We start from the raw sequence: 24,125 nt of genomic DNA on the forward strand, positions 1-24,125 counted from the left end.
AAGTTTTACACCTACCATGCATAAAACTGCAAATGGCCTAAACTGACCACTAGGCGCAATAATGGTAATACTTCAACAATGTTTTGAGTATGTCCAAATGTTAGCAGACTGGCTGGATCCCTCCCTTCTTCAATGATTTTCCTAATATTACAACAAATTTAGATGGTAATACTTCTTTTGAACACAGAGTAAAAAACAGGGATGAAGCAAAATAAAACTATATTTATATTAAAAATGAATTTATTCATATTAATTCCACTGAGTTAACATTTATTTATAAGAAACTCGCATTTCTTTATAAGTATATGAAAAAAAAAATTCATGAACTGAAATATATTTATAATCAATATTTTTAAGCTTTTTTGGATGATTTTTTTAAATATGAGGTTTGTTTAAGACTATTATTAATTTTGAGTGAGGCTGTTTCTAAAAAATGGCAGCACTAGCATGCAGCGCGGACTTCCTTCTTTCATAACGAGTGGTAAGCTGGCTCTGCGGCTGCTTCAGTGTGACCTTAGAGTCCATTGGACGTTCTGCTGTCAAATCCTGCCGCCTGCGAGATGCGTTCAGTCATTCATTTTTTTAACCAGGATGGAATCCGACCTATTGAAATCCATCGCTGTAACACATCCATTTACGGTAATGTGATAAACCAGCGGAACGTCAGGAAGTGGTGTGCCGGGTTTTCCAGCGACAGAACGAGCGACACGATGAGAGAGAAAAGAGGTCAATAATTAATGACACTGTGGGAGAAAATCAATGACAATGTCCGTGAAGATCACAGTCACACCCCATGAGCTAGCAATTCTGATCCCAGACGTTAGTAAGACCATAAAAATGATTTTGATGAAAAAATTGGGGTATACAAATGTGTGCGCTCATAGGGTGCCCAAAATGCTGACAGAAGTGTATAAACATGTAGAAATCACTAGGGAATTTTTGGATCGTTTTTCCAACCAACGGCCCCGACCTGGCGCTGAGTGATTTCCATATTTTTCTCATCTGAAGCAATATTTGGCCGGAAAAGCTTCAAGGATGATGAAGATGTGGAGGAAGAGGCTAGAACATCAAGACCTTGTGCCAGAGGTCACAAAGTGCATCAATCGTAACACAGACTATGTGGAAAAATAGTGAAGATATGTACCTACATGTTATATGCTTTTGTGGCAAAATAAAAAAAAAACTGTTTTTTTTTTTAAATAATGAAAGTCTTTAAAAATTCTTGGGACAACCATCACATTTCCTTTCTTTCAATCAAATTTTAATGCTTTCCATTTTCAGTTTCACTTGGCATTATTGTTTAAGACTAGCATAGAAGAATGAATTATTTTCATTTTTTATTTATTTTATACCAACAGTATGTAGATATAGACTACCTTATTTAATAAACTAGGGTATTTTTCCTCCCCAAAATTTTACAAACTAACTTAATTCAAGTTACAAACACATTTGTGAAACTTTTCATGTTGTTCTGTACTCTAAAATTGTACAATAGTGCAATTTTTTATCTATCGGTGTATAAAAGTCAAACTTATAGAACTAACTCTGTAATATTTTAATGCATGGACTAAAATAAATACACAATATTATTTAACTAGTGCAGTAAAACCTTGAAAATATAATTTCCTTGTGAAAAATATTTTCACCCAATAATTAGTTACGAAAATCAGTGTTCTGATCCAGCTTCCGGGTCGTAGATGGCAGCAGATAGCCAGACAAAAAATATTGGAAGAGTTTAGAGGAGGCCTATGTCCAGCAGTGGAACAAATGTGGCTAGCAGCAAGTGTTCTGACTTATTTATTTATCATAATTATTATGGATAACTTATGTAGCGCCATTTTTGTAATATAATACCTCTTTACCCCTTTACAGAGTGATTCTAGACAAAAAAACATTTTAAAAAAATAAAAATAATCGAACCTTTTAAATTTGTATTTAAAAAAAAAAAAATTGTTATCACATGCTACGGATTTATTCAAATGATTTAGAGAACAAGTGGGTTATAATTTTTTTCCAAAACATCACTTCACTCTCAGTTTCGCACCTCTACTAGTTTTTAATCTAATATACATGTTAAATAACCATTACCAATTTTTTTATCAATTGATTCAAAACAGGGCCCACATACTGATTAAAGTCTTTAAGTGTTTCCATATAAGCGTCGTCACAAGTCATCTCTATCTGAATACATTTTTCCTTCATTTTAATGAACGTGTCGAGAGTGAATATCAATATTGGGCAATTGGGCTTCTGATTTCGGTAATAACTATCGATGATTTTATCCGATGCCTTTATTTGTTCTGCGATCGAACCTATTTCACTTTTGGGGTCTCTGGATGACCATACATTATAATACGCTTTGCAGGCATACTTAGATTCTGGAGACACAAGGCAACCTTTATTATCATACTTGACGTCTTTAGTGCAAGAGAACTTACACTTGAGGACACTGGTGAGCAAATCACTTAACTGTTGGTTTACCCTAACGAACAGTAACATGGCACATTCTTCAGATAGCAGTTCATTTTTTTTCATGGGTAATCTTACAACTGTATTGAATACTGCCTTTTCTGTTACTTTACATCCATTTGCTAATATTTTTTTAAACATTCCTTCGTAATCACCACATTCTTGAGACTCTGTAATCTTATTTAATGAATGCTTGCAGAACTTTTGCAACATTTTTAATAAATTAGAACTTGCAAAGAAACAAACATTCTGATTCAGTTCAAATATATCCTGAACGTTAACCACTTTACTTATTTGAAAAGCATTTTGTTTATTATATTTGACATTGGTAATGTAATATTTGAATTCCACGGGTATGTTTTCGAGGGTGTCAAATACTTTGATTGGAATTCCAAGACCAATAAATGGTGAAATTACAATACCACTGAAATCAAAGTTGGCGTAGAATTCAAAAAACCCTTTGCATAATTGAAAAATACTAGCCGTGTTCTCATTCTTCGGAATTTTATGCAGCGAATTATCAAATCCGTAATTCCAACCCTTTTCTATGTGATTATAGGAGGGATTGTTTTGCAAGAAGTTTATGGGAGGTAAAATAGGTTTGGATAAACGCTGCAAATAAAAAATAGTTAGCAGTAAGATAAAATACCCAGAGTAAACATTCTTTTCCACAGCCAAATTCACAGAGGCCCAAAACTTGACAAAAAGGAATAAAGGCATCAATCTGTCATCAGTAGAGATGAGTAATTTGACTATTTCACTCTTGGCAACAATGCCATAATTTCTGAAGTAGAGATTAATTAGGTACCCTGATGGAACATGTGTAAACTGTATGCAAGAGTTGTTATATGAGGCATGCTCTTTGACATTTCTGAACAACGTGGAATGCAGCTCTAAGATGTCTGCCAATACTTTGGTGGTTGTAATATGTAAATTTTCCCTTCTGCCAATATCAGTCATATATTTTATTTTTGCCATGTTTTCTTCCGTGAGATGAATGTAACAATCTACGTTACTATCAGGTAAGATCAAGCCTGTCACTAGTGAGCCACAGGGGAATATCTCACTCCCTAAAATAAATTTGAAAAATATTATTAGTATAATGATTTACACAAAATTAACAAACTAAAATACATATTTTGTACTATGCAATAGACCAGTGATGGGTAACTTATGACACACCAAAACAGTTTGGGTGGCACACATCGTTTACGGACGATCTTCGCCCAAGAACGAGCAATGCGCTTTCTTCGTTAACTAGACTTATTTAGTTTCTCTTCCATTTACTAAGGCTGCAAAAAGCATGAGTACTAATTAGGTTATCCATCACTGCAATAGCGATCCCAACTCGACATAGGACTTTGGTGCCATGGAGTTAGGACTTATGTCTCAAAAAATGTAAAACAAAATACTGTGAATTAATAAATAAATAGTCTATGATCAGGTTTTATAAAATTTACTGTCAAATTGATTTTTTTAAATTAATTTATTTCTGTTTTAAAATGATGCTTAAACAATTCAAATAATAATTTTAAAAAATTAAACATAAATAAAAATTAGAAAACCAACTGATAATAATAAAAATTGAAGCACAAAATAAAAAATAACTAAAATCACAAAAATGACAACAAGTGAATAACTTTTTATCATTACATTGATTAAAAAATAAAAACTTGAAATCCATTAAATAGTTTTTTTTTTTAATGGCTAGTGAGTTTGGGTAGAGAAAAATTAAAAAAATTACATAATTTAACATATTGATAAATAATAATATGGATATATTATTGTTATCAAAAACATTTTTCACTTTGTGGTATGACATTTTACACTTATTTGTTTATAAATTTGTATAAACCGCTTAATTTTTTTAAAATTTTAATTACACTTCGACTGGTTTCGAGGTTACTACCTCATCGTCAGGAATTTAACTAACTTATAATTACACGCGTTGCTATTTATATAATAAAATATTGTATGAAAGAGACAGAAAATTGAAAGAAAGAGAGAGAAAGAAGATAAAATAAATTATAACGGGAATAGTTTTAAAAGAGGACTCGAAGTTAAATTTAATTGATTATTTATTATTTGAAGTTTTTGATTAATGGCTTTACTAATTTCTAATCGTTCTAAATTATCTAAACGAAAACAATTTTTATTGACATGCAAAATTTCTACACACGTTTCTTGATTAAATTCATGGTTTTATTCTTGAATTAATTCATGGTTTTTCAGAATTCGCAAATCATCTTATATCCGAAAACCATGAATTTAATCAAGAAACGTGTGTAGAAATTTTGCATGTCAATAAAAATGGTTTTCGTTTAGATAATTTAGAACGATTAGAAATTAATAAAGCCATTAATCAAAAACTTCAAATAATAAATAATCAATTAAATTTAACTTCGAGTCCTCTTTTAAAACTATTCCCGTTATGATTTATTTTATCTTCTTTCTCTCTCTTTCTTTCAATTTCCTGTCTCTTTCATACAATATTTTATTATATAAATAGCAACGCGTGTAATTATAAGTTAGTTAAATTCCTGACGATGAGGTAGTAACCTCGAAACCAGTCGAAGTGTAATTTTAAAAAAAATTAAGTGGTTTATACAAATTTATAAACAAATAAGTGTAATAATATGGATAATTAAACTTGTATAATAAACACACTACTAGGTAGTCATGTTTTATTATTATTTTGCACATAAAAATGTCTGCCTTAAAACAGGTTGTTTGTACCAGTTGCTACGGACAATCCAGAGAAACCTATTATCACAAAAATGTAGTAGATTATAGGAAGTGTTGTTATGTTAATATACCATTATTATTACTCTATTAATTTTTTGACAATGTGTGTTAGATCAAAGATTTCTAGTTCTTTTAATTTTTATTTAGAGACCTATAAAATTGATGGCATTGCGAAGCCATCTTGCATTATTGAAGTGAAACTTGACTTTTGACAACTCACTGTTAAAAGTTTTTATTATTTGACGGAAAAGATTTCAGAAAGAATTTATGAATAAAAAAGCTTATTTAGTTGCATTTTTATGATTTTGTTAGGCATTAAAAAGGCAAAAATAAAGAGTATTTTGTTTTTTCAAAATAAAGATTTGTGTTGTGTATAGGTAAGGTGACATTGGTGATTCCATTTCACCGAGTGGTTCAAAAAGATTTGATAAAATCATTTAAAGCATAGAGATGCACAACATTTTAGGTGGCCAGCTAAAGTAGTGATAGTTAAATTATTGCGCTAAATAAAATAAAAAATTCAAAGGGACCGGTCATAATTTGAATAATTTTGGAAGTGTTCAACTACCGGAGACAATGTGACAAACTATGTTATTTATTAAATATATATTTTTAGTACAACAAAATAATACAAGAATAAAAAAGTACTTTGAGTAGGCAAAACCCATTTACATTTACAATTAAGTAAATAAACAAGATTACTTTCCAATCCAGACTTGTACGAGAGAAACATTTACTAGAATTTAATCTGAGTTAGTTCCTTACCTGGATATTCCACTTGCATGATATGTTGGAGATCTGCAAACAGAACACAAATTTTGTGGTGATCAAACTCGAAGCATCTCAAGTTACTCAATAATGTTGACAATTGCTGATCAAAGTTTCCTTCAAATTTTATAGACGATATAAACTTCATAGGCTCTGACAACAGTTCGGCATCTCTGGTTTCCACTACACCGACAGAACTTTTTCCTAGGCTAGGCCCAGCGTCAGATCTCTGGACATAGTAGTCAGGTTTAGATTTTGCATGTAAATTTTTTCTATTGCATTTCTTAATATTAATATCTTCTCTTTCTCTAGAAAGCTGTCTGCTGGATATTTTCACCATAGAGTCCTGGTCCTTAACTGGTATAATTTTAATTTCTCGCTCCTGATACCACCTCGATGTTTTACTTTGTTTGTCATCTCTGATATTAGGAGATTTATGGCTTCTCGTTGAACCGGAATGGTGAAAATCCATATACTGAGGATCTGGTAAAAGAGTTCGAGAATTAGACGGCGGAGAATTATATTCACTAGCCATTCTATAATCTTGGTCATGCATGTAAGATTTGTTGCTCGAAACACGATCATCGATATCCTGTCTGATGAAAAGGGATTCTGCGGGACCATTACCTCTAAAGGAAGAGCTGTGTGATGTTAGACTAGGAATATATTTTGATAGGGTGGGGCAATTATTTCCAAGATGAGACATTTGGTCTCTTGCACTTTGTTGTAATTTAGGATATGGCATTTGCTTCTCGTGAGTTGCCATTGCGTAGTTTTGGGACTGTATAGATAACTGATACCTTTCAGCATCTGGGTGCTGGTAATCATAATCAGACATTGGTTTTACTCTGGTGTTTCTAAATACAGAATCTGAATAGTTTCTAGGATCAACATTAGGTGTATCCGTATGAAAATTACCAACTTCTGGCCTTTTTAGAACAGAATCCATACTATTCCAATCTTTGGTCATCTTTTTAGCGGGAGGCTCAGAAACATCACTTTTTCTGTGTGAAAATTCTTGATATCTATCTCTCATGTCAGATTTGGATTGATCGCTGTGCTGCCTTTCTTCGTGATATGTGTCTCGATACTTGATTTTCCAATCTTTATCAAATGTTTGGTCGACATTTTTTTCTTTCTCTGGGAACTTGTATCTCCAAGAAGGAGAATTGCTGTCATCGGGATGGGCTTGTGAAACAGGTGAAAGGTCGCTGGTTGATATATTAGGAGGTTGAGGACATACCGGAGACGGCTCTTCCCAGTCTTCTGTAAATTAAATTGAATAGTATTCATTAAATAAACCAAAAAAAAAAATACAAATTTGTTAAATAATTAGTTGAAGTCTTATGGAATGTGTTCCTACAGCAAAGACAAGCATTCAAGAAGCAAGCGGTGTTATCAGTCCTTACTTGAAATGCCACACTTGCCAGGTCTGCCTAGATCATGCCATGTCTATACATATTGTACATTTAAATAGATTCAATGATTGTTTAGGTTAAGTTAATTCATAGTATTATAAGTACATCATTAATGCCAATCCATTAGGGCTTTCATAAGCATGTTGATTAGCTTTTTAAAAAAAATCTTTGAAAACAGAAACTAAGTCATGGCAGAGCGAGGTTTCAATCAGTCGATAATTAGATCCTAAGTGCGGAAAATTAAAAACACAATTTTAATTCAATTAAGACTTAAGGTATTTTGTTTTTCTGAGGTACCTAATATCAAGCAGCAATAAGTTATAATTATGTTAGATAAGCAGGCAAGCAGCTTTTATCAAATTCGAACTAATTAAGTAATTAAACGGCACAAGACATAGGACACCCCAGTCATGGAGCATTATTGAAAAAAATTAAACACAAAAATTGTAAAAGCATAAATAAATAAAAATTACATTTCTTTTTTTTTTACTACATTATCTCTTTCTCTAGGAAAGCCAGTATCAAAAGATAAATTTCGTACAAAAGTTTATGTCGTACATATTTTTTTTCTGCTTGATTCTTCAAACAAATCATCCAAGCTGTGTGCGTAAATGGATTTTTAAAGGAGATTGGATTTATTTTTTACGTGAATTGAATCAATAATATTAGGTGGATACCTAATGTATTTATTTTACCTGAAATATAAAGCTTCTGTCCTTTATGTGTTAAATATCTATGTTCTCGTTGCTGTAGTGCTCTTTTGGCATTAGCAGTGTTGAAAAATCTCACGGAAACAGTTTTGGACGTACGAGAACTCAGAAAACTTTCTACAGTTCCGAAATTCCTAAATATTTCATTTAATTCATCTAACAATGGAGCCCGAGAAAAACCTGAAATTTAATTTTACAAGGATTATTAATTATTACACAAATAAACACGGAACTTTTTGTTTAAGTTAAAGTTTTTTTTTTAGGTGTAGTCTATATTGAGCTAAAAAATAATCTACTAAAATGATCTTATCATGATCGTAGAACAACTTAGAATGTGATTTTCTAAAACTTTACATGAGAGTGGTCTAAATTTTTTTTACACTTTATGCCATAACTCAATAAGTACAAAAGAATATCCTTGATACTTGGGTTAGTTAAATACCTACATATATATATTATCAAACCTGGAACATAAAGCTTTTATAAAACCTTTTTAAGGTCAAATATTTTTTTAAAAAGTCATTTTTGCATTTTTGGCACATCCATCATTGTTCTATGATCACGGCGATATTATAAATTCAATTGAATAAAGTAATTTATAATACTTAATTAAGAAATTTATAAAATATAATTTTTTGAAATCCCCGCCTTAATTTTTACTTGCGATATCACATTTTCATCCTAAATATTCTACAAAATCAGTAGATTTTTCTACTATGGCCTAACAGGCATTTGTGATTGCCAAACTTACTTATAAAATTGTGACATATATATTTGTGATATACACTAATTTATTAACACACTTTATGCGGGAAAGGTACTTCTACTTGCGAGCCCTTCTGGTGCGTATCGGAGGGAAAGGTAGAAATACCCGCTTCGCCGGCTCCACTTTAAAGGTGGGAAATGTAGATCTACTCTATTATTTTGTCTGAGTATTTTATGTCAATGCTTCAAGATGCTCCAAACTACATCTATAAAAAGTAAGATAAGCGGTCATTTAATTTACGTACACACATATTGTAGCACAGCTCTTATGAGAAATACGAGAACTTGTGCGTAAGATGATTTGTTTAGTCAATGAGGTGATAAATTATATCCGTCTACTTTTCACACATTTTTACTATACGATTGATGAGCAGAATGGTGACATTTTGGATTGTATTTTTTATAATATGGATTGTTGGTTTTTCGTCATTCTGCAAATGAGAATATAGAAAAATACCTACATATTTTTTATGTATTATAATATATTTTACTTCTACTCTGATCTCCTATTTATTTATTTATTCATTCAAAATTACACTCGTTAACATATTCATGAACTTATTAAAGCTTTTTAAGCTGTGCCCGTGATCATCCATAATAATTAACAATAAAAATACATAGATAGTATGATTAGTTAAATTATTAGATTATCATAAGCAGTATACTATTGCCCGCTGCGTGAACCTGTTAAATTGTAGCGAAGCCCGCATAAAATGTGTTATTTTAGACAGTTTTTGCTATAGACTTGACTAGACAGCTCAAGATTTACAATCAAACCATATAGTGAATTTGCATTAGGAAATACAAAAACAAAAACTTTTTTAGTATGCAATAATCACAAAAATATTAACTGAATTAAATGCTATCAATTGGAGCGCAGAGTTTCAACAGACCTGGAAAATTATTTGAGTTAAGAAGACAAAGTTAGATGTAAATTTTCAATGTGTTATTTTTAGAAAAAACACTTTCCAAATCAAACTTTTCCTTCGTGTCCAGAATGTTGTAACTTAAAACCGTAGTTCATAATTATTATATAGCATGTACAATAGATAGGATCTATCTATTACTTGCTCCATATCTTTTTTCCATTTGTTCCTAATTGGAGCATGCAGACGTTACCAGGTGTCTCCGGGAGACCCTACCGCCTGCTAGCGTTATCTCTTCCATTTCAATCCCCCGTCTCTAAATTCCGTCGAATACAGATGAAAGATCACCTTACTTGAATACTCATTATTATTTTATACACTAGCAGCTATTAAGCTATGCGTGTACATCTAATGCACGTGTTTTAAAAATAGAAAATATAAAAGAAAACATAAATTTATGTGTGCGTCCAGGCAATTTTTGTTTTGAACTCGTTAACTGAACGTGCACCAATCACTTTCTCGCGAAGGCCATTCCATTGCTCCACAACCCAGTTTGTCGGGAAGTTCTTCCTGGGATTGAATGAGAAGGAGGTAGTGTTTACTTTCAAGGAATGAGCTCCGAGATGGCGGTTATTATTCATAACAAACATTGATTTCAACTTCGGTACATTATATGCGCTATTAAGATGTTGAATGTTTTAATGAAGTAACCGCGCTGCCTCCGCTCTTCCAGCGAACTCAAACCAAGCTCTCTTAAGCAGCCTTCGTATGTTTTGTTAAGAGATATGCTTTGGCAGTATTCGGGACTTCTCTTGATTCATCCTGCCAAGTTCTTTATTTATTGAATGTTCTTGTCTCGACGACTTGTCACTGTCAGATTATTGTGTATTCCATTATAATATAATCACTTGCTTTAAGTGTTAGCACATTTATTACCCTGCACAGAGTCCTTGGTTGAATTTAATGGCTAATGTTGTCCACATGAAATGTTCATTTGAGAAATACGTTTTTACTCTTTATAATTTTCCTGGCCTGGGATCTAAAGCATAAGATTAAGCAACTTGCCTCCTTGTGACAGTGATTCTTTTCCTGGCCTGGGATCTAAAGCATAAGATTGAGCAACTCGCCTTCTTGTGACAGTGATTCACGGCTGGTATTGGCCTCAAAAAAACATAAAAAATCAACAGATATAAAACTTCATTACTTAACTGTTGGAAAAAGGTGCTAATGATTCTTTTGAAGGTCACACCATACCAAACAGTATTGAACTGCTCTTGGAATAAAAATTCGTGGTTCATATCCTTGTTGTAGGTGAGCAACCAGACACTGGCAGACGTTGGCACTGTGGTGTGATCCATATATTCTAATATTGACAAAATGAATGCTGCATCAAAGTAATTGACCATCGGTTTCAAAAATGATTTTTATTTATCGTTCAGTATGTAGCCACATTAAATTTTGTTGATAACAATGACCCATATTTATTTTTTGTAGATGGTGTTTTCTACTCTTGAAAATGTAGATCCCTTAAAATAACGTATTCTGGTTAACAGATATTTTGAAAGAGATGGAAAACCTCTTTCTTCTTCTTCTAGTTTCAATTCCCTGGATTGATTTGCAGCAAACGCTCACATCTTCTTCACCATTCACTCTACTCCTCAGCTGATCCTTTAAACTGGCTATATTATCTTCTTTATTTTACGATACTCTCTCTAAGAAGGTAATACGGGAGTCTATACATTTACAGAACCAAGTGATCACTTTACACCTTTCCACCTATGTTTAAACTCCATATTACTTATTCTTCATCATGTAAAACATTATTTTGTAGGTGACGTTTTTCCAAATCTTTTAAAAACGCCAGAAAAGATCATTTTAAACCTTCTTTTAGACTAGTTATTTCATTAAAAGATTCAATTTATTACACCTTTTTCCAGATGCAAGTAAAATAGTTTAATATATAAAGAATTATAATTAATCTCGGAAAGAGATCTCATGCAGATAACTTCACTTGAAAATCGGAACGACACTTAAGTAAACAGTATGATGGTGATTTAGTTTTGTTAAATCCTCTATCACCTAAGAGTGTAGGTTCTACTTGTACTGCTGATTCTTTGGCACGACACTTCAGGAAACAGTATGATGGTGATTTAGTTTTGTTTAATCCTCTATCTCCCAAGAGTAGGTTCTTCTTGTACTGCTGATTCTGAAGTCTTCTGATTTTATCTATAGCCACTGTGGTCAATCTTTGGATTGCAAATATTTATTGTCCCACTAATTTAAGAATCCACCTCCGGTATAGATTAATTTGTTTGCTAAAATAATGAATATGTTTAGCAAGGACTAGTAGATGTAGCCTTTTTTATTTAGTATTTGCCGATTGTCTACAATGACTATTTTAATGGTAGTGGTTGAACTCAGCTTAATTTAGGTTGGTGGAATTCATAGTTCACAGCATACATTTGAAACCAGAATTATTGTTCCAATAATTGGACCACTTTCATTCAATAAAGGGGATACTCTGGTAATATCGGAGGCTTCAAATCGAAGTCGAGATCTTCTAACGTCTTCTTTTCCTTAAATAAGTTGTGTTTTTCAGCTCCTTTGTAGGAATATTTATGTAGGCAGTTTTGGTTGATTCAATTGAATGAAAAAATGTGAACTCACGAGTGTTCCATATTGAGTTTTATCACATTTATATTCATTCACAGAATCTCGAATGTAGTCTTGATAGGCAAAATTATCCCAATGTTGTTCCGATGATATAAAAATAAATAGTACAAATCGAACAATACGGCACCTATGTTAAACATTGTCTCTATAATTGTAATAACTTACCTTTAACAACAACTGATCGTGAATTCTTTTCTTCCACTGATTCCAACGATGTTTTCGATTTATGGCCTTTTCCATCAACATGAGAATTGAGGTTCTGGCAGGGAATGGTTCTTGCACACGGTTGACAATAAATGAGGTCGCTCATTTTGATAATATCTTTTTGAAGCGTAAAAAATGATGTTTTTACAATCAAAAAGCTAAAATTGCATCCTAAAATATAAAAAAAAAAAATGGTTTATTGAATGGCGGTGATCCGCGATGTTTAGGGGATCCATTTGGGTTGGCTGCGTGGTGAGGATATCCACTATCCGAGAATCCGGCGAAGAATCGGTAATTATTCTTGATGCTTATGGCATACATAGCTAAATAACACAGCCACGAAATGTTTTAAGTAACGAGTTTCGCGTTACTTACAATTATTGTTCAAGGATCAACTACTTAAATTTAAGAATTAAAAGTGTTTGTGTCCATGGGATAGATAACCGATTTGCTTGAACAAAAATAGCAAACACTTCATCCTCGGTTTTCAGGAGTTGAGACACAATGTGGAGAATCTAATACTTTTTTTACTTTGAAATCTACCTCAAACATAGAGAAAGCATTAAATACACCATTTATCTCCACTGACATGAATTTTCCCCGAATTTTCATGTTCTACTCCACATGATATACACATTACAAATACATATCTGTCTTCCAATTGGCAATATAATAAAGATTTTTTTGTTGTAGCGATTCAAGCACCAGATTGTGGATCTGCTCGCTGTTATTTAATGTCATATTGGAAATAACTATACTAAAAATGCACTTCACTAATTATTTGTAATTTAAAACGATAAATTCTTTAAACTTTTGTAAACTATGAGCAGATATAATAATTACATATCTGTAAAATAATTATTGATGAAGGAATGAAGAATTCTTCTTCAGCCTGTAGCCGTCCACTCCTGAAGGTAGGTCGCCTCCATCCTTCTCCATGCCAAACGGTCTTGGGCTATTTGTATCCACGCTGTTTCCGAATGCTTTACAATATCGGCTCTCCAGCAGAGCTGAGGTCGTCCGGGGTTTCTGGAAGCAATCCAGCATAGGAAGCATTTCGTCCATCTATCATCAGAGCTGCGAGCAACATGACCAGCCCAGCGCCATTTCAATGTTGCAACTCTTTCAATAATGTCCAGCACTCCTGTTTTGATTTTTATGATTTTATATATTATTTTATCCCCAGCATCGCTCGCTCTATGTCTCTCTGTATGACTCTCAGTTTATACACACTTTTGTTGGATAGTGTGATGGTCTCAAACCCATATGCGAGTACTGACAAAACACGGGAATCAAAAACTTTTCACTTGAGATTGATGAGGGTTTGGGCATTTTTCCAGATGTGACCAAGTTTTCCGAAAGATGCCCATCCCAACCCAACCCTTCGGTTTATCTCTGTTGTTTGATTTTCATTGCCAAGTATAATTTTATGGTCGAGATACACATATTCATTTACTGCCTCTATATGTATATTTTCTATACATATCCTTACAGGAATAAGTGCCATCACTTTAGTTTTATTCAAGTTTATGCGTAGTCCCACTTGTTTGGAGAAAGTTGCTTAGCATCTGCACTTATCAAGACTATGTCATCAGCAAACTGTAGGTGTTTGAGATGCGCTCCATCCACTGATATCCCTTTGTTGTCCCAGTCGAGTTCTTTGAATTTATATTCCAGGGTCATTGTAAATAGTTTTAGGGATATCGTGTCTCCTTGTCGGACTCCTACTTTTACGAGTACCTCTTCAGTCAGCCAGTCATCATTTACAACTATACTTTTAAAGTAGCGTTGATGAAATGAAGAGTACTGATATGAAAATCCACTCTTTTGTGGGTTACAGTCCGAGGTTTGGTCTGCACCAAGCACTCGATCCCTCCACTCAGCTCTGTCACCTGCCAGTCTCCTCATTTCCTGATGGCTCTATGATTATTCCCCTCATCATTTTTTAAAAAAAAAAACATATTTTCTTTATTTATACAAAGATATATATTTAAAAAAATAATAACGTATCCCTAACTCCATGAGGCCAAAAGCCCCGTGTTGAGTTAAATAGAATTGATCATTCCCTCAAAGATGTTAAAAAGCAGGCCCAGGTGTCTGATGTTGTAGCTATCCACTATGACTTCCCAAACTTGAACTTATTTTTTTTACTGAGGTAGTCGAAGGGTTATTCTAGAATGCTCCGTACATCAGCTTTTCTTTCTCTCAATTTTGTTGACATTATGTTGATTTCCATCTACCTGTGTCTGTAAGATATTTTTTTCAAGGCTGATTAGCAGAGAAGTAAGGAAAATAAGTTGCTCTAGAATCCACTTCAGGTTCATCTTAAATGTACCTGTAAGATAAGTTGAACGGCTGCTTTCCAATTATTGTTGAAGTTTAAACTTGATATAATTTTGGATTGAAAATAATACACCACTTGATGTTACTTCTTCTTCCCATCGTTCTTCTCCCCGGTGAAGGTTGGATTTCATCGCAGCAATTCTGACTGTGTTTGCAGCTGCCCCGAACATGGACTGAGTGTTGCAATGGAACCAGTCTCGCAAGGTTTTCAGCCAAGAGAAGTGACATCTATCTGCACTGCGTCTTCCTTCAATCCTTTCTTATAGAATAACTTCTAATATGCTATATTTTTCGCCTCTCATCACATTATTTATGTTTAGAGTTGAGTTACTCAATATCCCTGATATAATTTATATCTTTTAAATTAATTCTCACAATTTCTATAATAATTTAACTCTTGAAAATGTTGTTGGTGAATTTCATGTGTATGATTACAATTTGCATGGTAATTTAAAAACTAATAAATATTATAGTACGTATTCTTCAGTGTTGATTTTCCAAAAGTCCGGAAAAGATGGACCCATGATTTCTCCACAGATATGAATCCATGTCAAGTCTTCTTGAATAAAAACATTGTCTTTCGCCAAACATTCCATGGAATTTGACGCACGTATTAGAGCAATTACAGCACCCATGCAGCAAAAAAGATATATCATATACAAATGATCTTTTTTTCAGCTGTCCAATATATTATTGTCGCAAAAATTCCACTTATAACTTATAATTGGTTTTCGTTTTAAAAACTAGAATCTTGTCACTACACAATAATCGCTGTCAAACAAAATAATTGGCACACCCGACTGAAAAAATTACAGCAGACATTTGAAGTACGACACTAACTAGTGGCACCATCTCTTGCAGAGGCCATCTAGTTATCATACGGCACAAAAATGAGCATTGTTTGTGATTCAATTGACATAAAATAAAATTGTTGTTATTAACTATGCTCAATAATGGACCGCTATGAAAGTAATAACAAACAGGTAGATCCTATAACTGACGAGTACCTTAGCAGCATCTGTGGAAAAGGAACTTCAGGGTAATAGTAACACAGAAGAAAACTGTTCAATATGAATATGAAGTCATTTTAATGTGATGTTTATCAAATTGTGAGAATGATATAAAGATCGGTTTATGGTTATTATAGTGTCCAGGCGGATGCAGAATGAACTTCTGCGTCTGAAATAGAACAAGAATCCTAGACGAGCGTTTTCGATTCGATGGCTACTCTCAAGTAAAAATCCTGAAAAAAGAAATCGAGTGGGGATAAGTCGGCCTCGTAGTTTAGTCACTTATTTGCCTACCAATTTAGAGATCCCAGGTTTGATTACTAGCAGGGTCGACATGTTATATTTGTTTTAGTGGTGGTTTAACACTGCAATATACCACTGTCCCTGGACGTGAAGCACAAGACTGATCACCTGACATTCCGTGTAACAAAAACGGTCTAGATACGCTGTGATTGGAGTGCCAATGATCAGTATTAAGTACTAAGCCATTCAGTGGTAAAATTTATGTTCCTGTAGGATATATTTCCAAAAGCAGGGCAGACAAAATGTCATTTTTTTCATCTATTTCACAAAATTCATTTCAATTGTCCAGATTGTTTTACCTTTCACTGATGCAATAAATTGAGGCATACAATACCTTAATTGGTAGGAGCATTAATCCTTCCATTAAAATAAACCGTGTCGCACTCTGAGACCTGTTGTCAATGACTGTTTTTGCAACGGGTGTGTACCCATTTTCCCATTTCTCGGGCCATTGTTGATTACCGCTTTTATACAACGAAAGAGGGCCAGTGAGAAACGGGAGTCCTTGTCGACGACCCGTTTATTCCAAGATGGTCCGGTGCAAAAAACGGGTGTACACACCCATTGCGAAAATGGTCACTAACAACAAGCCTGAAAGTGAATAATTTCAGTTAGAATACTCCCAAATATATTCTTCTCCGCCTGTCTTGACTCGACTATGGTGAATTCTGAGCTTGCTGATGAGTCTGTAATCTGGTTGATTACATTGTGCACCTACACTTCATCTTCTCCAATCAACTACTTCCTTTCCGAGTCAGAAATCTGACTGTGCAAACAATAAACGCGCAGGTTATTGAAGAGGAAGTCTCTTATGATGTCTTCGAAACTTGATTATAACCCTCTGTAATCTGGTACAGTTTTTGCACTACTATGGAATAACATATTATTTTAAGATGGTTTCCATGAGTTTTTATGATTTTATTTCGATAACCACTGTTTAGGTGAAATGCTCTGGTTTTATAAATTATCCAGTAATCCAGCATATTTGATAATCCAGTTTTCCCTGGCCTTGATAGTTGTAAGATAAGATAAGGTAAGTCCATGCTTTTACCAGCTGAGACAGATTAAATGCATGTGCAAAAATTTGCCAGTTGATGCCGTGTCACCCGTCAATTAATAAATGCGTTTGTAGTGTTTAGAGTCGATTATTGTAATGGTATCTACGCAGGTTTACCAATGAATAAAATTACTCGCCTACAGTCTGTATTGAATGCCGCAGCGAGACTTATTTTTGGAATCTCTAAGTTCAGTCATATCACTCCACTACTTCGGGAATTACACTGGCTACGTTTTTCACAGAGGGTGGAATACAAACTCTGTTGGCTTATGTATAAGTCACTGCACAACTCTGCTCCAGAATATCTAAGGGAACTCTGCATTCCAGATGAACTAGCTGACAGACGTCTTACGCTTAGATCAGCTACATCTACGTCGAAAGGTAAAGTTATTATACCTTTACGCAAACAGCGCACTAAATTCGGCGAACGCGCATTTGCGGTCGCAGGCCCTACAGCATGGAATGCCCGCTCAGTAGAGGTCCGAAACTGTGAGAGTGAAGTGATGTTTCGGAAGAAACTTAAAACCCACTTGTTCTCTAGATCATTTGAATAAATTCTTAGCATGTGGTGAAAAAGTACATTTTTTTTCTTGAATTAAAAAGTTCAAATTAAATTTATATCTTAATATAATCACTTTGTAAAGCACCCTTGAGGTATTATATTACGAAAATGGCGCTATGCAAGTTATACATAATAATAATAATAATGTGGTGTATTCACATTGCTGTTAGACAAAAGTATCTTCTATGTCAGCCGCCAATCATTATTCTACTGTGTGCCTCTTGTTTCACCGAGATGGATATACAGGGTTTAATGAACACCCTGTATATATAGAATACTTATTACTGCATTCATATTTACTCTGTGTCCGGGCGGATTAAGAATCCGGTTCTGTGTGTGGAAAAGAACCAGACTCCAATGGGTATTCTCAGGTAAGAATCCTCAAAAAGGAAATCGAGTGGAGGTAAGTCCACCTCGAGGGTTCGATTCCTGGGTAAGGCGACATGAAACATTGATTAAAAAGGTGGTTCTACACTGCATTATTTCATGTCCACGGACTGGCACCTGAAGTGTAAGGCTGATCACCTTACCTTCACGTAACAGATTATCAATGCAGTGCCCTATGCAGCATCGGGTGAGGACAGGGGTGTGATGATAAATATATTTATTTTTTTATGCTACATATAAGTTTTTAATTAAGGATTGCATGCAACATTTGTACAAATGTGGTTTTTGACAGATATGACCTGTTTATTGCAAAGGCAAAATGACGCCATAAAATTCAGCAATCAAAATATCACATTTTCAATCAACTATTTTACGGAGTTCCTATATAATAAGCATATCAGAACAATAAATCGATTCAAATCAACTCAACTATAAAATAACACAAACTGTACTACTTGAATGAATTAGTCATTTCCATACTAATGAATTCACTCGAATGCAAATAGACCAATAGGCGTGCGTAAAATTCATTAGAATGCAAATAGACTAATGGGCGAGCTTTACGCCGAACGCATTCGACTACTTCATCGCTACTGTCCGTTCATATTTATTTTACCTCTGACAGCTACAGTGTGTCGTATTGTTCAGTTGGCGTTACTGTAAATGTCGACTAACGAAGCTCCTCGCATTTTTCTCTTTTAACAGTGATAATTCATCTTGCAACATGCCAAAAAGAATTCAAAGTAGTGGTAGAAAGATTGTGTTATCAGTGCGTGAATTTTGTGAAAAAGAAAAAGACAATAAAAGTCCTCTAATTCCATTTGGAAATGTTCGTCAACGGGTGGCCACCATAACAGGTACGTAAGTAGGGTTACCAGTGTGCAAGATTTTACCCAAACGTGATGGAAATTAGAATACTGTGATAATAGACGATACTATTGAATTTTGTCGATAATAGTAAAAAATAGGCGATAGGTACTATTGAATTGGCGTAGACTATCGATAGTTCGATGCTATCTAACTATCGATAGTATTATGCTGCGATAGTATCCGATAGTATTAATGATATTAAAGCCTACGATAGCGTCACGATATTTTATATTTTTTTTATATACTCACACCCACTCGAACCACTTAATTCTCAAATTGTCGTTTTAAATTTTCAATATTTCAGGCGTATCCGAAAAAACCGTCAGCACCATTACCAAAGAAGGCGAAGCTGCTGCTTCCACGCCGCAAAAAGTCAGTACACCAAGAAAAAAACGTGATCAAAAAAATAAAATTGTATTGGATGATTTTGATTTGTGTGCAGTTAGAAATAAAATTCATGAAATGTATACAGTCAGAAAGGAGGTGCCAACTTTGGGTAAGCTTTTAGCTGAATTAAAGAATGATATCAGTTTCCGAGGCGGTCGTACCACATTGTGGAAAATTATCCGTCAAATCGGATTTCGATTAAAAAAATGTGGGTCCAAGAGAAAAGTACTCATGGAACGACATGAGATTGTAGCTTGGAGATATAGATACTTAAACATTTTACGTCAAAATCGTAATGACGGTAGACCTGTCGTATTTCTTGATGAAACGTATATTCACGCTTCATATTCAGTAAATGGCAATCTGAGAATGAAGAAGGTCTCGTGACCAGCGATTCTGCGGGTGCACGATGGATTATAGTTCATGCTGGTAGTGAAATGGGCTTCATACCAAACGCGCTCTTGATATTTAAGTCTTAGTCTAAATCAGGTGACTATCATGATGACATGAACAGAACAAATTTTATGAAATGGCTACAAGATAAACTCATACCAAATTTACCGCCCAATTTTTTGATAGTCATGGATAATGCTCCTTATCACACTGTAAAGTTAAATAAGGCACCAACATTAAGTTCCACCAAAGCAGATATGCAAACCTGGATAATAAATAAGGGATTATCTTATCTGCCTAACATGGTCAAAGCCCAACTTTATGAAATAATAAAAGAACACAAAGAAACTCCAATATATGAAGCTGATCAACTACTCGAAGCTTATGGTCACAAAGTAACTAGATTACCGCCTTATCACTGCGACTTAAACGCAATTGAATTTATGTGGAGTCTTGTGAAAAGGCGAGTAGCTACCCAAAATGTGGGACAAGACACAAACAATATTGTCAAATTAACTGAAGAAGCTTTCCAATCGGTCACTACAGAAGAGTGGCAAAAACAATGTGAACATGTGCGCCACATAGAAGATAAGCTGTCTGAAAGAGATGGATGTATGGATGCTGAAATAGACAAGTTCATAATAGAATTAAATAATGAATCTGATACAGAATCTGACAGCAGTTCCGAAGACTCAAGTTCGACGGATAGTGATTGTACATGGTATGCTATCCCCTTGGATCATTCGTATTCAAAATAAATAAAGTTATTATAATTTATTTATTTTTATTTATTTATTATTCACAATTTAACAATATTACAGTTACCAGTTATCAAAAAATAATAATAATAATATAATAAAGGAACGTCAACCTCGTTCGAAATTGGCTTACAGCGCGCTGCTTTGACTGTTGAAGTATGGGTGAACTGGTCAGATGAGTGCTGTGAGTAAGCTCACTATTTTTTAATGATAAAAGTTTTTTCAGATAATATTTTTTTAATGTGTAAGTGGTGAATCTTAGAAGGTGAATATGGCAACACAGCTCTGAAGTTAGCCAACATAACAACTAGAGGTAAAATAACTGTGAACAGACTGTAACTAATTCGCAATGACGTAATGGGCGCTGGGTCTGGGAGACGTGTGTGAAGGTTGAAATAAAATGCTTTTATTTTTTAGTAGTTATGTTGGCACAGGTAAAGTAAAAATGTATATTAAATAATAAAATGCATCATTCAAGAATAAAATATAGTGATGTTTGTTTATGGGTCTGCTGCTAGCTTATTTGTGTACTTAATAATAATAAAATTGATATCAAATCCATACGATCTGAAATATCAACACAATAACAGATGATTGTAGTTTTAGTTTAGAACCCCTGGTCTAGACGATATATTATGTAAGAATATAATACCGTAACGCAAATTCAAAATGTTAAAAAAAAAAACATTTTTTAATTTTTTTAATCGAATAAATCGAACACAAGATAATTGCCACCTTTTCTGACAGTTCATCAAATGTTTTCCAAGCTTAAACGTAAGAAAAAAGAATCCAAGAGATGTTTGTGTTTTAGAAAATATACCTAAAAACATTAATAAAGTTATATAATACATCTCACTGTACATTAGGGTGGATCGATCTTGTATGGAGAAAAAAAATGAAATTATCAAAATGACCCTATGGGGAAAAGATGTTCTGTAGTATATAGAATAAGGGAAAAATAAAATAAAAAATATTTTTTAAGGGTAAGATTTGCCGCAAGGGGGTTGAATTTTAGATTTTTATTGAAAAAAGCCGTGTTTTATGCAATATGCATAAATTATAATCATTAATTAAATAATACAATACAATAGCTTTGACAATCAACCATTTCCCCTCGTCCTCTCAAATCAGTTCGTAAAACTGCATTAAGCTGAGCGAGCGGCCGTCAGAATAGCATGCGCGACCGCTTTTCCCGATAAATAAATTACTATTATACTGTGTTAATATACTATGTTATACTGTGTTCATATACTATGTTATACTGTGTTAATATTATACTTGTTGAGTCTATGAACTTGAACTAGTTTTGCACTATAGCAATACTGATAAAATACATTATTTGCCATATTTTCGGGCCTGGTTATGATATGCCACCAAATATGCTTTCTACCTGTGAAAACGAAATCTGGTACGTGTTTTGGCATTTAAACCGACATACGACACACATCTTTTCATGCACTCGTAGAAATTCGTCAATTCACCTTTTTTTCATTTTAAAAACGTGATTTGAAATTTTCGACTTTAATATTCTTTTTTCAGAAACCTGCTGTGTTTTCATTTTTTAAATTATTTTTTCATATACTTTATTACACCATCTACCAACATACAGTACTTGTTTTCCGAAAATCTTTTATAAAATATATGTGAGGAACGCGCATAAAGGAAAAAAAAGTACCTAGCATTCCTAAAGCACGGATATTTCCGAAAAACGGAGTTTGTCTGTGAATAAATTTCTGTGCTTGGTATACTATAATAAAATATATGAATTATTAATTTTATTATTTCATTAATTCAATTACTATTCTAATAATTCGATTAGTAAATTTAGTCGATTATTTTCATCTGTACTACTTATATACGAAATATTAATGTATAGTACAGTAAATTCGTTTTGGAAATACTAAAAATAAAGTCGAATGGATATGGATACGACTAGTACAATATTAAGCTGAAGGAGTACTTACATAAATTCGGTGGTAGTGGAAGTGAAAATCAATTTAGACACCGTTATAACAGTCCAATGGTTAAAACACAAAATAATTTTATGTTTAATCGACAAAAATAGAACGCACGAAAGCGAAGACCGCCCACAAACCAGAGATAATGCAATAATCCACAGATTATACTACAATAATCTGTGAGATGATGTAGAACTATGACCAGAGACTATACACAAACCGTAACACGATAGTTTTGGTAGAAAACGTTTTTTTTTATAAAATGGATGTATGATCACATAATTAGTAATATTTTATTATAAGGCCTGATTTACCCCAATGGTATTAAAGTAAAAAAAGTGTTTTACCGTACAATACGGTAGTTTTGGTAGAAAACTTATTTCTTAATAAAATGGCTGTATAATCACTTGATTAGTAATATTTTATGTAAGGCCTGTATTTATACCATTGGTATTTTACAGTAAAAAACCGGATAATACGGTATTTTTCTGTAGTTTTCATGTTTGGCCTTGTGGTGTAGTGGTCAGCGCGTTTGCCTACCATTCAAGAAGTCTCTCGGTTTCGATTCCCGACACGGTTGACATAAAATATTTATTTAAAAGGGTATTTTTACAGTAGAATATTTTTCATAGTCCCTGGACTGGTACCTGAAGCGTAAGACTGATCATCTTACCTACATGTAAGAAAAATGATCAAGATACACTGTAGTGTATACACCATAGGGTTCGGAAAGGGAATAATGATGATGATTTCATAGAAAACATTTAATTTTTGTAAATGGCCGCTAAATCACTTTATGAGTAATATTTTATTATTTTCGTCCGTAGCGCACCACGCAAAAAAGCATAAATAATAAATATAAAGTGCATCGAAAGTATTTCTATTTAAATTTAATTTATAATGAAAATTCTGAATAATGTAAAAATAAAAGATTTATCAATAAGCAATGAAAATAATCATTTTTTTATTGCTAGTAAATCTGAATACTCGTATTATGAAAGAAAAATTGTTAGTCAATCTTAAAATACGTAAATCTCTTTTACAAGAAGTCGATAATAAAACTTTTTTTATTTTCACCAGCATTCTCATCATCATAACTCCCTTTCCACATCCAATGGTGCATAGGGCACTTTTTATTTATTCAACTTTTTGTACATAATGTTATTTGTACACTGGCGGGCTTATTGCCAAATGGTGATTTCTTCCAAAAAAACGATAAAATAATAGTTTTGTTTTTATAATTCAAGTTTCAGAACAAATTCAATAGAAAATAAAGATTAAAAAGCTATAGATATATAAAAATATAAATAAATGTATTTGTTTATAAATTACCTTAAATCAAAACTATTACTCAATGGGGAAAAGGGAAAAAGAGGAAAGAGGAAAGGAAGAGAGATTAAGGAAGAGAAAGGAGATGTTTCTTCAGACGTGATTTAAACAGAAATAATGTAGTTACATCTTTGATGGTGGATGGGAGAT

The 24,125-nt window shown here is 33.4% G+C and overlaps 1 protein-coding gene and 1 pseudogene across 2 annotated transcripts; one reads left to right on the plus strand and one right to left on the minus strand.

The window, feature by feature from the left end:
* Positions 1-222: 222 nt before the first annotated feature.
* Positions 223-22,849, minus strand: LOC148281550 (uncharacterized). Of its 2 annotated transcripts, XM_088226523.1 has the most exons (5): positions 22,653-22,849; positions 12,580-12,789; positions 8,096-8,290; positions 5,980-7,248; positions 223-3,539 (listed from the first exon to the last, which is right to left on the minus strand). In XM_088226523.1, the coding sequence occupies exons 2-5, from the start codon at positions 12,722-12,724 to the stop codon at positions 2,074-2,076; spliced, it is 3,075 nt and encodes a 1,024-aa protein (XP_088082649.1). In that variant the 5' UTR covers positions 12,725-12,789; positions 22,653-22,849; the 3' UTR covers positions 223-2,073. The 2 variants fall into 2 exon arrangements, with proteins under 2 accessions (XP_088082649.1, XP_088082650.1); XM_088226524.1 differs by lacking the exon at positions 12,580-12,789 and having other exon boundaries at positions 22,653-22,800.
* On the plus strand, positions 18,947-20,751 carry LOC148281551 (uncharacterized; annotated as a pseudogene).
* Positions 22,850-24,125: the final 1,276 nt, after the last annotated feature.

This window comes from Micrasema longulum, unplaced genomic scaffold, assembly GCF_059751315.1.
Source record: "Micrasema longulum isolate JH-2025_06_02 unplaced genomic scaffold, ASM5975131v1 h1tg000437l, whole genome shotgun sequence".
Lineage (NCBI taxonomy): Eukaryota > Metazoa > Arthropoda > Insecta > Trichoptera > Brachycentridae > Micrasema > Micrasema longulum.

Excerpts from the sequence above, each read along its gene's own strand:
- LOC148281550 (XM_088226523.1), bottom strand. The coding sequence starts at position 12,724 with ATGAGCGACCTCATTTATTGTCAACCGTGTGCAAGAACCATTCCCTGC. Across the intron at positions 7,249-8,095 it reads ACAGAAGCTTTATATTTCAG|AAGACTGGGAAGAGCCGTCT; the intron begins GTAAAATAAATA and ends TTTAATTTACAG. Across the intron at positions 3,540-5,979 it reads CATGCAAGTGGAATATCCAG|GGAGTGAGATATTCCCCTGT; the intron begins GTAAGGAACTAA and ends AATTTATTTTAG.